General features: G+C 38.6%; 1 protein-coding gene across 9 annotated transcripts in view; it reads right to left on the bottom strand.

Moving 5' to 3' along the window:
- Positions 1–3,060: 3,060 nt before the first annotated feature.
- Positions 3,061–14,872, bottom strand: part of LOC130432854 (DNA-binding protein SATB1) — a 72,912-nt gene continuing 61,100 nt past the window's right edge. For all 9 annotated transcript variants that reach the window (XM_056762410.1, XM_056762411.1, XM_056762412.1 and 6 more), the window contains 2 exons: positions 8,025–8,231; positions 3,061–5,371 (listed from right to left, as the gene is read on the bottom strand). In XM_056762410.1, the coding sequence (XP_056618388.1) occupies positions 4,811–5,371; positions 8,025–8,231 (768 nt within the window). In that variant the 3' untranslated portion in view covers positions 3,061–4,810. The remainder of the gene's footprint in view (positions 5,372–8,024; positions 8,232–14,872) is intronic.

Below are 14,872 nucleotides of genomic sequence, written 5' to 3' on the forward strand. Positions count from 1 at the left end.
TTTTTTGTAAAACACGCTGCTACAGTATATTGCCTGGTGGGTGGTTGCTAGGGTGTTGCTATGCATGAGTTTATTTGAACTCTCCAACCTCGAGCATGAGAAACACTGATGCTTGCTTTAGAAACAACAAAACAACACTATTTGTGTCATCTGAATGGATAGCATTGTACATTCAGTGGTGCACAGGAAAGGCAAAGACAGTTTACAGTGAGTACAGTTACTGAGAGATTAAAGACACAACTGGGGACACTGTAAAGCTCGCTCCTGGCACTATACCATGCGGTTGCTTGGCAACATCTCAATTTAGCCGCAAAGTGGAGGTGTTTGAGATCGGCACTGATAAATATTGTGCATGATGATATCTTGATCTGCACCGACCTGCTTTGTAGAGGGTCATCTGCCCTTTGTTCCTGTTTTAATCCATCACAGAGGTTTACCACCGGATAAAATGCTGCCTTGCTGTACAATGACACCATTAAATTCAATTATTTTTTGTAAGGCGCTGAGTCTGGCCTGTGTTCATTGAGCTGAGCAATGCTTGTTCACTTAAGAGACCGCAGGCTTGGAAATAGCTGATCAGGGAACTACAGACATTATTAAGACATCAGACCAGAGACTCGAATCCGATACACCGAGTTCACCTGAATCTGTTAAACGTCACATCTATCAACTTTGTTTGTATTACAAATGTTAATGCGCTTGCTGCATTCTGTGTAGAATATTTATATAGTGTCTTTAATTAAAAACATATGGATGACATATAGTTATAAGTATTAAAAAATATATTTATGATGAGCTTTCCTGTAGCTCAGTGGTAAGAGCAAGGTTGTGGGTTCGATTCCAGGGGATTGCACATAGCCATGTATAAATGTTTAGTATATTGCAAAGTAAGTTGCTTTGGATAAAAGCGTCTGCCAAATGCGTAAATGTAAATGTACCAAACGGTAAAATGCTTTTTACACCTTTCCCATACATTTATCTGAGAACCAGTATGAGAAACACAATTAAAATGATTACTTAAACAAAGAAAATCAAAAATCTGAATTACCTCATCTTGTGTATATCTTAGAATACAGTCTCAAATAAAAAGCTTCAGAAGAACAAAAATCCATACATTCATAAGGGATTTAACAAAAGTGACGGTAACATCACGCATTAGATGAATCTCCTTCAGAGCTCATAAAATGAAGATCTTCTTTTCCTTTTTTCAAATGTTATCTGGGGTAAAGTCAATGCATCATTCTTGAACGTCACTGAAAATTTGTTTAACAATGATGCCGGAGAGATAACTTTAAATAACGTAAGATAGAAAGCAACATTTAAAGAATGAGGAAAGAACAGAGGAAACCATGATTATCCAGAAGGTCATTCTAAGAAGTCATAGCCTTGGCTGTAGACGAATGATTCAATCTCCCAGATTTTGATAAAGAGGCCAACAATTGATAACAACAGGGTTCATTATATTGCAGCATTATAGCTGTCTTCTCAGGATGAAGTTTACGCTGACAGCTTAATGGTAAAGAAAGGATTTGACCATGTTTCCGGTCAGATTGACATTCTATGGTTCTGTTCCAGACCAGTGGTTCTCAACAGGGGGGGTGGGGGGTCTCAGCTGACTTCCAAGGGGGCCTCAAAATGACTAATATTTAAAAATTAGACAAAATGAGCATTGATATACATTAAAAAATACTTAAGTTTCTCATATTTATAATGAATATAATGAAATTTTGAGTCTTTGTCAGTGAGAAGCAGCCTTTGAATGTTGTTGAATACAATGGGGTTTTATAACTATATAAAAGTTATATTTTTTAAGAAAAAAAACTGTCCCTAAAGAATATCCTGCTTATTAAGGTCATTTCTAAATAAGTTCAATTCAAAACTCAGCTGCAGTGCTGGTGTTCTTGATCAGTTTTCACAGAGATCGCTGTCTTAATAAAAAAATGTATTAGTGGTTCGACTGCGTTTTCTTGTGATTTACTGTCGTCGCAGGAGCTGACGGGTTAGTTTAGTGTACTCCCATTATACAACAAAAATCTGCCTTGAGTCTCAAGTACAAAATTCAGTGTGTGACTTTGACTGTACAATGACAATTTTCTTGAAGTTTCATGAATGCCCGACCTTCTACATTTACATGTACTGTGTATTTATTCATTCAGCAGATGCTTTTGTTCAAAGCAACCTGCTAATAAGGGTGCATTGAAATTTACCTGAAAGTGTATGTAAAGCGCACTCTTTCAGTGCCATATCCCACAATGCAATGCGCTCGACTTGCTCATCAAAGGGCAGCAAACGACTCGAGCTCGAGACGAACTCATACACCACCTGATAGCAAACATTCGAGTCGAGGGCCTGGATGTTATAAGGAATTTTATTAAACATTTTCATGAACTTTTGATACCTGTCTGTGTACACATTGAAATATTAAACATCACAAACGTCTGAAGAAAAAAAAACGTTTCACGTTATTTTCTGTCTAGAGCGCCATCAGTGTGACAACAAAAGGTTGTGCTTAAATCAGCAAACAAATGGCAGAACTACATTTATGTACTTTGTGTGTTTCATATTTTACAGTTATGTACACGCATTTAGTCTCTCTCGTGTCTCACTGTACAGCGTCTGCTGGACGAGCAATGGCCTGGTAGAAAACACAATTGATCTGCTTTTAAACAAAAGATGTCGTACAACTTACCCTCATCCTGAAGTCGGCTGTTTCATTCCTTAAAATATGATTTTATTAGGCCTAAAAACGCCCGAGGGATGATTTGGGGTCACTAACGTTCTGCCTCCATATGGGCTTTAAGTCTACGAGACAGATTTCCACATGTGGCTCTGAGCATCACCTGGAGTTCACCGAGAAGTCAACACACCTTCACAGCTTTGCACCTCCGATCCCTGCAGATCAGCTCAGCATCAGAGCATTAACACCTGCTGTCTATTTACCCTTAAACACGCTTATAATATGACTCCATCCAGCCTGGCACCCAGGAGAGATTCACTTATTAAGTACGTGAAGAAGCTCCCGGGTCGCCACGCCGTCATATTAACGCCAAGATTCTGGAGTACAATACAAACAGTTTAATTGTGTCATTAACAATCAGTAACCACTCCTAGTTAGAACATTTCTGCATAAAGAAACCAAGAAACACTTATAAAACAGTCAGTCGTAACAAAATATCTGGCGTTCTCATTGCAATAAACTCATAAAAAAAGAAACACTTCTTTTTATACATCATCTTTTTACAGGAATAACTTTGAGTTGGATTGTTAACCAAAGGAAGACACATCGCAAACATCGATTTCACACAAATTGCATATGTTTTCATCTCTCTAAGGTGGTCTATAGGTTAGTCGTTTACCTAAGCTTATTTGCATGATAGTAAAAATTGCATACAACATTAAGTGTGAAGCTTGTAGCGTGAGTTGCTCGACATAACAGCACTTTTTTAGGCAACTGTTAAAGCACATTTTTCCATTTAAAACTTTAAGACACTTCTGATTTTACTGCCCATCGAAATGACATTAATAAATAGAAAAAGATCAGTAAAATGAAAAGCGCCCCTGTGACGGAACGTAATTCCACCAGGACCCCAAATAAATAATGCAGGACGATGGGTGTGATTCACATTTTCAGCTGTGGAAATCCGAGATATTACAGTGACCAAAGTTTTGCAAAATAATCTAACATCGGCAGTGCCATATATAGTACAAGGCATTTGTTGGCATAGTTTCTTTAAGACTGTATAATTTTTTACAATTAATATATGTCTATATATATATATTCATATTTCCTCAAACCAAATAATAAGCTTGAGCCACTTTTCCGGGTTCTACCTGCAGGTTCTAGAGATCCGGAGAGGGAGCGAATCCTCTTTATTTCTCACTAGCCAGCAGTGCTCGACTCACCAATTCACCATTAAGGCCTTTGTCTTGTCTTCTCCTCTTCCCAAAGTCATGCATTTATAAAAAAATCCAGTTAACATCACATACGTAAACATCAAAGTCTATCAAACGCCGTTGACTTTCCTTTTTTTTTTAAATCAGTAGCTCGAAATCAGTGTAAAAACAACAGACAAGAAGTGCAGTCAGCAAATATCCACAGCAACATACTGCTGATTTAAAGGAAGAGTTACAAAAATAAAATTCAGTCATGATTTACTGACCTTCGTGTCATTCCAAAGTCTCTATTCTTCGATAACAAAAGATTGTTTTTAAAGAATGCCATGGCTGTTTTTTATATACTGAAAGTGAATGGGGACTGGGGCTGTCATGCTCCAAATAGAAAAGAAACGACTATAAAATAATCATAAAACAGTCTACGCAGCTTGTGTGGTATATACTTGAACTTTCTGAAACCTTACAAAAGCTTTTGCAAGGAATTTTAGCCTTCGTGGACCACTTTTCATGTCTTTTAGGGTTTCAGTAGAGGTTGATGGCCCCAGTCCCCATCCACTTTCATTATACGAAAAAACAGCCTTTTTATTTTTTTATGTTGCTCCTCAAAAGAAAACAAGTCTGGTTCAGAAAAACACAAGGGCGAGTAAACGATGAGGAAATTTTCATGTTTCTGTAAACTGTTCCTTCTGCAATGTTTTTTTTTTTACATCGTTTAGTTGTGCAGATTATTGAAATGATGCACAAGTCTTTACAGTGAAATAAACCACGCTTTACAAAACTGTGGGAGTGAATTACCTCTGTATTATTCAGTCTTGTGTAAAAAGTCTTACAGTTTCGCCCATGGAACACAGACAGAGTCAAAGAGAACGAGAGAGAGAGATACTAGAATCAAATTTGACGGTCCGCGAGGCCAGTTTTACTCTTTAGCCTCCTGCTCAGTTTGGGCCTGACAGGGAGCGTGCGCTTCGGGCGCCATGTGCTCTTCGATTTTAATGGAGAACATGGTGCTGTTGGTCTGCATGCTTTCATCCAGCTCCGTGAGAAGCTCCCCCTCTTTGAAGTCTGTTAGGCCCTCGTCCTTGTTGTTGTTGTTGGAGGGGAAGCCGATGGGCGGCTCTTTCAGCTTGCCGGCGTGGTTGACGTAGAAACGCTGGTTTTGGAAGAACTTAATGATGGTGTGTTTGGGCAGGTCCAGCTGCGCGGAGAGGGTGTGGATGGCCTCCTCGTCCGGATACAACCCAACGTCCTGGATGAAGCTCTGCAGGATGCCCAGCGCCTCCATCGAGATGCGGTTGCCCTGGCGACTCTTGCTCCGGTTGTCGTCCTCAGTCTCCGCAGGCGAGGCCATGGAGGGCTGTCTCGGGGGTAGCCGTGGGCCTGTCTGCTGCTGCTGCAAGGGCTGCTGGGATAGAGGAGTCTGAGAGAGGTGTGGTAGGGGCAGAGGGGTCTGGAGCTGAGAGGTGGGGTGTTGATGAGTCTGACAGAAGTGGAAAAGAGAAACACACTGCATGTCAAAAAGATTTTGTCTACAAAAGCTTAATATCCAGAAACATTCAATTCCTCTGAAAAGCTATAAAAAACTGATCTCTAAATTTGATTAAAGGTATATATTTTTAAGTTTTCTATGCATTTTTTATTTGTATAACCCAAATTTCTATAATTAAGTCTTGTGTCTCTGATGTTTGTATTAATTTATTGAGTGTAAAGCAGAATAAAAAAAATTGCTACAGGAATAAGTTTGAATTGAATTAAACTCTAGAACAGGGCTGTCAAATAATTAATCGCGATAAATCGCATCCAGAATAAAAGTACATAACATAGGTCTGTGTACTGTGCATATTTATTTTCTATTTATAAAAACATACACATACATGCATATATTTCAGAAAAATAGAAAAAGGAATAAACATTTAAAAAGAATTTAAATTAGTGTGTTAAATATAAATAAATACATGCAAATATTTCTAAATATGTACATGTATGCGTTTATGAATACAAAATGAATAGGCACAGTACACAGACTTATATTATGTAAACACAAACTTTTCTTCTGGATGCGATTCATCGTGATTATTCATTTGACAGCCTCTAGTTTATATTATATTTTAAATTAGTTTCACCATTAAAGTTTTTAACTCGCATGTTACTGAGTGTGAAGTGGCTTTGGCACTGAAGCCAGACTTATTTCTACATTTTAATAATATTACTTAATTGTGCCCATCAAGTTTCAAATAAAGAGGAAAAATAAATCAAAAGAGTGTAGTTTCGATTCATACTCTTTAAAGTCAACATAATGTTCAAAGACAACCATGCAATCTGGTTTAATAATTTGCAAATATATTATCATATATATTTTTAAAAGCCATATCATATTTTATTAATTAATTCAATTATAAATATTAAACTGCAGCCGTCAAGATGACTCGCAGTACCTGGATGAGAGATTTGTTATGAGTTTTAGCCGTTGTTATAGAGGAATATACCTCATAATGTTGCCAGTACCTGATCAGATATTCCATAGTGTCGGGTAATTAATGTATTTAATTCACTGAGTTAACATCAACAATAATTGTGCTGTACCATATGATAAATTTGCTATTGAACTTGCTAGATTTCATTGTGAATTTAAACAGATGAATATAATATTATTCATAAAAAGGATTTTGGTTATCCAGAGATGTCAGAGCCTCACCTGCTTAATGCAGGACTGTATCATCAGAATATTCCCACAGAAAACACAGTTCTGATGATTGCTTATCAAGCTCTATTCAAATACCATCACTCGACGGAGTAAATAAAAACGGTGAGAGATTCATTCTGAGCGCTATCGATGTCTGGGTGCCGACCACTTTCACATCGCTGTAAACATATGACACATTAGCTCTGAAATGTGCCATTGTTTGTGAGTTTGGGGCATTGTAGCAAACCCAATGTTTTTTCCTGGTACATTCCCAAGAGAACCAGCAATGCATGATAACATTTCAGCATTCAGTCTCCAGATAACATATCAAAGACGCTGGAACACAATGACAGAATGAAACGAAACATGAGCATGTGATTTATGTTATTTTATGTTTAAATGAAGATGAACTACACTTATTGATTTAAAGGCTTGACCCTGAATCTGTTCCCGTCAAAACATTGATGTTTTATTAAACGGGGAAATGAGTGACGCCTTTACTCATTCGGTTCCCCTGTGGTGGAATGAACTGCCAGCCTCCACCCGAACTGCAGCATCCTTCACAACTTTCAAAAAACAGCTGAAAACACACCTGTTCCACATTTATTTGACTAACCAATAACTGTCTGTCCGTCTTATAAAAAAAAGTATTGTACATTCTCTCCTTTGCTTGATCCAGCTTTAATCCTCCTAGTAGCATGGCCTTGTAAACTAACGGTACTGTTTAGCGTCAAAATGTTTCTGTGCTCTCTTACTTTGCAAGTCGTTTTTGAAAAAAGCGTCTGCCGAATGAATAAATGTAAATGTTTAGGTAGAAAGGTTTTCAAAAACATAAAAGTATAACTCTGATGTTCATGCTAGCCTTTAACCATAGTAAAGTGACTGTATCGCACGGCTTCCTTCGGCTATTGCTTTATTATTCCAAACTAGTTTGCGTGTGAGACTCAGATCTTTCAAGCGTCCCCAGCCGTGAGCAGATCTCATTGCCTTAAGTGGTGAAAACAGAAGTGACAAAATGTTTTTCCCCACCGCATGCTATTTTCTTGGATTGACCATATGTTTGCGAGTAAACAAAATAATATACGATCAAATATGCAGCTGTAACCGGAAGAACTTGGCGGATTTTTATGATTAAATATGGATTCTGAATAGTGACGAATTTATCAAAATAGCCAGATGTCCTTAATATCTAAACACAGACAAATGATGCTGCTAATGACTGTTTCACTCACCCAGCGAGAGACAGAGAGAGAGTTTAGAGAGATACATAAGTGCTTTATAAAGTCATACAACACCCAAAAAAACTCAAATTCTCAACAGAGGTTTTGTTGTTTCGCAAAAACACAAGTGTGATATCTTTAACCGTGTTTACAAGATCACAGTCGTAACTATTCATTACACGATTAGTTTAATGGTTGAAATAATTCTGTTTTTTATATTTGACACTGACCTGCAGGGGGTCCGTGGGCACGTGCATCATGTGCGGGGGTCTGTCCATGTGATGCTGCTGTCCTCCGTTGCTCTCCTGCTCGTATATTGCGTCACGTTCCGACTGCGACAAACTGAGGAATCGGCGGATCATGGAGAGGTTCTCCCAGAGCGTCCGGTTCTCCGGAGACGGATCTTCTTTCCAGCGCAGGAGTTCACAAAGCCAACCCTGCAAGAACACATGATGGTCAGATGAAGAACGTACACTGTACAATACCAAACAGTAAAAGCCATACATTCAGTATAATAACACCATTCACTGTTATAAACATTCTGTCATCTTTTATTCATCCTCATGTCATTCAAAAACGGTACATGACTCATGGTCAGAAGATGATATTTTGAAAAATGTCTCGGTGGTTTTATGTTCATACAATAGAAGTCAAAGGCCAATGTTGTTCAGTTGTCGACGTTCTTCGAAATATCGTCTTTAGTGTTCTGCAGAAGAAAATTAATTCAAACAGGTTTGGAGGATGAATAAATGAGTTAAGCTTTTTTATTTCTAAGTGAACTATTCCTTTCATTTCCTGTTCGCTTTAATGATTATATGGAAATTTGTCTATACATTTTTTTTATGTGTACATAATTGAGAAATACTTGAATGCCAGTTTCATGTTTAAAAGCAATTATTATGTTTTAATATTGAAGTTTTTAAATAAAGCAGTGTGCTTTATTTCTCAAGACAGGTGTCTGCCTGAACATATACAGCTCTTAATCAATGATCTCATTGTCAGGTGGATTCCACATTCTTATTTTGGACTTATCTTTAAAACTTACTTACTTAAAAATTTAATAACTTGCCTTCCCTTCACTTAAAAACTGTGTCACTTAAAATACAGGTTGTGTATTTTATTGATGTTCACCATTCCTAACATGTTATTTATGTGCTATGCTTCTCCGTATCTCAATTAATGACTGAAAATAAAAGAGTGCGTGCAGAGTCTCATGCTTCAACGCACTTATAATGTGGGAGGTCTTGTCCCAACAGAACAGGCTTTAATGCTGCATGTTTTCAAAATATTTCATAAAATACACTGTATATGAAGATATACTATAAAAAAGAAACACTATACTTTTGATACTGTTGTATTTGGCAACACAAGTGTGAAACTTTACTTGTATCGGCATCTTTAGACATTACAGGAAAGTTTTCGGGGAAAAAACAGACAGAAAGAGTCAATAAAGCCGAGCTGTGAGCTCTACTGTGTGTTCCTGGCACACTTACAAAAGAGATGCTGTAATCTCCAGACCAGTGTGTGGCAGCACCTTTCCACAGGATTACACAACACACGCACACAAAACACACACACACACACACACACACAGAACAGGAGCCAGAGCGCTGCATGACAGAGATAACTCAGCGTTTCTCTCGTCCCTCCCAAAAGCCACGTAAAGCCCAGGAGAGAGAGAGAGAGACAAACTCATCACAGCTCACCTTGTTCTTCTGCCACCTTTATTGTGGCTCTGTTTTATTTGCATGTGTGGGGATTTGAGTCTCACTCCCTCTATGATGTCTGCAGTTCAAACACACACACCTTTATCATCGCCATTAACCACACTATCACAAAATAATCCTCAATCAAACATCTGCAAACGCCGAGCGGATAAAGACACAAACAAATCCCACCGCATGCAAAACACACGCACCCACAACGTCAACTCGTATAAAGTCAACAGAGGTATTAGCGTTAATGCATTATACAACAATATAAAACTATAAACAATTTTGGGTTGCGCACGAAGCGCTTCAGAAACAATGTTCACAGACAGTGCAATGCTCTCTGGGCCGGCAGGACCTGAAAACGCATTTGTATTTGTCCAATTGCATTTCTTCCACTGTCTTGTCATACACAGAGCGCGTTAGGAGACCGTCGGCCGGAATGTGAGAATACTCCTGGGTTTTTTTTAGACAAATTTAATACACAAGGACCATACCAATGTTGATAAAACATACGCACAGGAAAAACTACTGTTACACGTACGTTACTTTTCATGGCCTTCATTTATATTCTCTGTGTAGGTTTCATCGTTATTAGTAAATTTAGTGCAATTGTTTCACTTACAAAATCAACTTTATTTACTTTATTTACATGCTTTTTTTTGCATTGTGCTATGGAAAATAAATGTTATTTTCAAGAAAAAGTCACGTTGTAGCATAGCGAGATGCAATTCATAACATTCGCCTCTCTATGGGCATCTCCGTAAAAAAAGCTGTTACACATGAAAATACTTTAGCAATATAATACATTGATAATATTGCCATGACAGCTCAAATTATAAATGATTATTTTCAGTTTAAGACACTGAATTGATCTTTAACCGAAAGATTTTCGTTACAAACTTCCTTATTTTCTTTTGCTGTTAAGATAAGACCAGACCCAAGCATGTGAGATTCAACAAGGCTATCAACCCACATTTGTTTGGTCGGTGGCCGGGTCGAAAGGTCCCGGACGAGAGTGCCCACCAGAGCACCCTTGGGTATACGGGTATAAATAGCGTTGGGCATTCTGATCAAAATATTTCTCTTGCACACAATGCCTGAATTCATGCGTGAGACGAGCTCAAGTTAGCGGGACAGCGTGTGTCTATGAGCGCGAGGGCCGAGCGGTCACAAGCTGCCAATGAGAGCATCACAGGACGTTACTGTGAGAGAACAGTGTGTTGTTTATGTCCCTCGCCCTGACCGAGATGCCAGCGAGCACAATAATAAACTTGAGATTGATTCCACATACTAGCAGTCACATGGCACCTTCTACACCTTTTTATCATCTCATTGGGTTCTAATCGGGCCCTCTGGTGACCGTAACATACGGTCGCATGCAAACATCTGCATTACATTACAGTTCACTTTAAGATGAACTTTTCTTTGATCAAATGTTGTTGAACGAGAAGTGCCCCACCTTTCACAGATCAGAGGATGTGGGCTGTGTTAAAGTAACACAAACATCACATGAGACAGGAAAGAAAATCCATCCACGTCACCCGAACACTTGACAGACTTGATTTTCTTAATATTGCATGTAAATGAAGAGCCAGAATGTTATCAGATGAGCCGTCGCTGTTTCCAGGTCAACGCTCTGCCCTCTACAAACGGCTGTTTGCTTATCAGTCACCACATCACTGGCTGCTCAAACAAGTCTTTCACAAACAAGTCAGCAAGTTTCTCTACAGATACGGCCCTCATAGACCTGTATAAAACCAACACACAAACTCCCGTTCCGTCGCTCGCTGTCAAACACCAAATCTGGGGTCAGCTGTTAATGCACGATTCTTTCCATTTCCCTCTTTTGGATTGTGTTTAAATAAAGATGCTAATCCATTGTTATGGTTTCGGTCTCGAGCGAATCGAAGTGTAACACAAAAGCTAGAAACAAACATCTTGATGTCAGGCAGAGGGCTGCGCCGTTTAACAGACAAAAGCATCATTGTTCGCCGCTCCACCGCCCCTTCTGAAACTGGCACGGAGTCAGCTCTGGCAGACAGTGTCATGCAGATCAATTCAAAAGATAATACAGTATGTTCAAACCTGTTTTTCGCCTGCGCGCGGGGCCTTCGAATGAACGCGTGTGGATGTACGAGCGAAGGAATTGGAACCGCCGTGTGCGCGTCAAGTCCATCTGTCGGCTGAAATATATTAATGCGCTCGCGCAGCATATGTGAATCTTCTGCAACAATAAGCAAAAAAATAATAAGGGGGCCAAAAATAGGCAGAGAACGGACTGCCTTTTTGGATATCTTGCTATGCAAATAAAGCAGCTCCCGGTATTATTCAAATGCTCTTGGCTGGGCAGCAGAGAAAATCAGGCCAGTGCCCCAGATGAACCTTTAACAAACACGTGAGAGACCCACAGATGCCGTCAAGCAAACACAAATCTTCTGCCTCCGATGCAATACTCAACCACCATGATCTGATAGCATGACCCTCCATCCTTAAAAGAGCATTTAAACACTCCTAATTCTCTGCTGAAGCTTATTTTTTTGCTTGCAAACCATTTCAATACATTGATTCCTAAATGGTTAAACAATTACTTTGCCTCATTACTTAAAAATATTAATAGACATCTCTCTGACAGTACAGTATTCACAAATATAATTACTTCTTTGTTTACCACTAACTAATATTTATCTACTGTACAGACTTTATATTTGATAAAAAACCTTTTAATTGATGAAAGACTTCTATTTAAATGTCTGAGTGATGTTACAATTTGTAACTGTAGCAATTGACCAGCATTTAAATTGTTGGGGTTAATAAAAATAAATCAGACCTGTCAACAGAAGAATCATGACTGTCTCAATTGTGTGAAAAGGAAGAATCATATAAGGACAAATATTAGGTGTTCAATATTGTGCAATCAGTCCTATAGAGAGGGAAGTTATACATTTTGCTTATATGTGTGATGTGTTGTCTTGTCTCGTGTCATTGCAACGTGAATGTACATTGCTGGTTAGGCCTCGGGGACTAATAACGTCTGTCTGTTATCTATTTATCTATCGGTGTAGAAATCTTGCTGCTCAGAGAGCTGCACTGTGCAAAACCTGATAAGCAACATAAATGATTCACAACATCTCTATGTGGCCTGCGAACGTTCCAGACAATGGCGTCAAAAAGTATTCAAGTACTCAAAAATAGATTGTTTAAAATAGAGCAATCCACTGTTAATATAAAAAAAACACCTGGGGTACATCCACAAAAAATATGACTATTTTGAAATGACACTGTGAAGTATTACTTCAAAAAGTATTATAGATACTATAACAAATATCTATAAATATCTTCTCTCTCCTTCATCAGAGCTTTACTGACAACATCTGTCACAAAAACACATTGTTGTATGATATCAACTCCGCTGCCCAAAACAATATTGTGCCGGCCGGTATGACATCAACTCTGGAAAGAAGCGTAAGAACTGGAGTTGTTTTCATGGCCTGTAGCTGGGTCAACATTTTCAATAAAGCTGAGAAAATGAAACGGCAAAAGGGATGCAACAGAGCAGAACGCAGTAAAGTTTAAGTAGGTTGATCCTAACATAATTCAAACGATGAGCAGCGAGCCTGCGAGGAGCCCAGCGCACGCGCGCAAACCTATGAGAAGCGCTAGTCCATCAATTACAAGCGTGTGATTGAGATTTAATTCAAAGCTGGGGTTTAATTGCTAATATCAGAGAGTAATTAAGCAGATAAATCATGCCTGATCTTATTGAATTATAGATTAAAACTGCATAAAACCTGCAAATTGTACATGTCAGCTCCAACAGCACTCCGAATTAACACACAAGTTTGTTTTGAAACGGTGAAAATATATCAAGTCATTAACTTTAATGACAGAGACTTTCACGCGGGGAGAAAAGTTTTGACGGATGTTCGGCGAATGCAACGCAGGGGTCAGAGTTTGATTCAGGTTGATTCTAATAACTGAAGAGTGGATGGATGTTACTTTTGATACAAAACCATATAATTACAGCGATCCAAACTTTTATACAATATTGACCAGAAATGAATTGAAGCTATTAAACCAAGAGATTTCTTCTAAGATGCCTGTTCAATGTACTTAAGTGACATCCAATCATCATGCAGGTGTCCAAGTCAAAAAAATCCTTTGTTGATATACCTTGATTAACTTTAATATTAAATATAAATTCTTGCTTTAACTTAAGTTATCAGCTTTATTAAGATGGAAGCTATATAGAAGGTTGCAACGACATAAACAAACGTTATGAAGCACCTACGTAATACAATATAATATAAATGAGTATTATTATAAATTAAAGTGTTATATTATAATCAAACATAGACCTGAAGTCAACCTCGGGCCGGTCGCATGCGTCTGATGAAATGGTTTGTCAAATGATCTTTGTCGTCTTGAGCAAATAAAGTTGTGATAGTTGGCACCTGAAGCTCAAGTTTCTCTCTAAGGCAGATGATTTTCTTCAACAATGGTCAAAACAATTTTCAAACTTGAAAATAAGGTCAGGGTTTTATTAGCTGAACAGTTTGGTGTGTTTCATGTGTGTTCCTGTGATGTCATCAGCCAATCTGTCAGACTGTGATTTATGTTACCTGTGCAATAGCATTTAAAACACAAGTGATGAAAACGGTAAAAAAAAATTTTAGGACTAAATACTTTCGTGCATAATCTGTCTTTATACATTTGATAAGCAATGATCTCATAGTCCAGTGATTTACAGTTTTTCTTTTTGGCAGATCTCCTCTTGGCCCGCCACCATTATTTCATTATTTCCCTATCTTCTCTCTAATCGTGGCACAAGCACAGCTGGACTAATAAAAAAAAAGATCTGAGATTTTATTTATGGCTATAAAATTACACCTCCTGAAAACTTTAGTTAATAAAAGAATCGTAAATTTAAAGTTAATAAAAGAGTGAGTGCAGACTTTACTCTTCCGAGATACATGCGTGATGATGTTAAGATACTGTACATGCTAAACATACTTTGGATCACTGATATGTTGATATCCTAAAAGTTGCAATGCAAAAACGTTGTTTGATGGTCACGTCCATGAATACGGGACGGAACGCATCGCTCGTCTGCCGTGGGCGAGCGGAGCGGCGTCCGCCATTGGCTGCAGTCTAATTGAAATATTTCGCAGCGTGTGTCAGATACATGCAGAATGGTAATTATGACAGATCTGATTAAACGGGCGAGTCGGGGGCCGGGCGAGGCGGCTCCGGGCTGCAGGTGCGACCTTGTGCATTCCTGCGTGTGTAAATAAAATTAATTACAAGCATGGGGGCGCGCGGCGCGTGACACCACTACGTGCGGGGAGTCCCGCGGGGGGACCCTAATG

This window comes from Triplophysa dalaica, chromosome 12 (genome assembly GCF_015846415.1).
Source record: "Triplophysa dalaica isolate WHDGS20190420 chromosome 12, ASM1584641v1, whole genome shotgun sequence".
Lineage (NCBI taxonomy): Eukaryota > Metazoa > Chordata > Actinopteri > Cypriniformes > Nemacheilidae > Triplophysa > Triplophysa dalaica.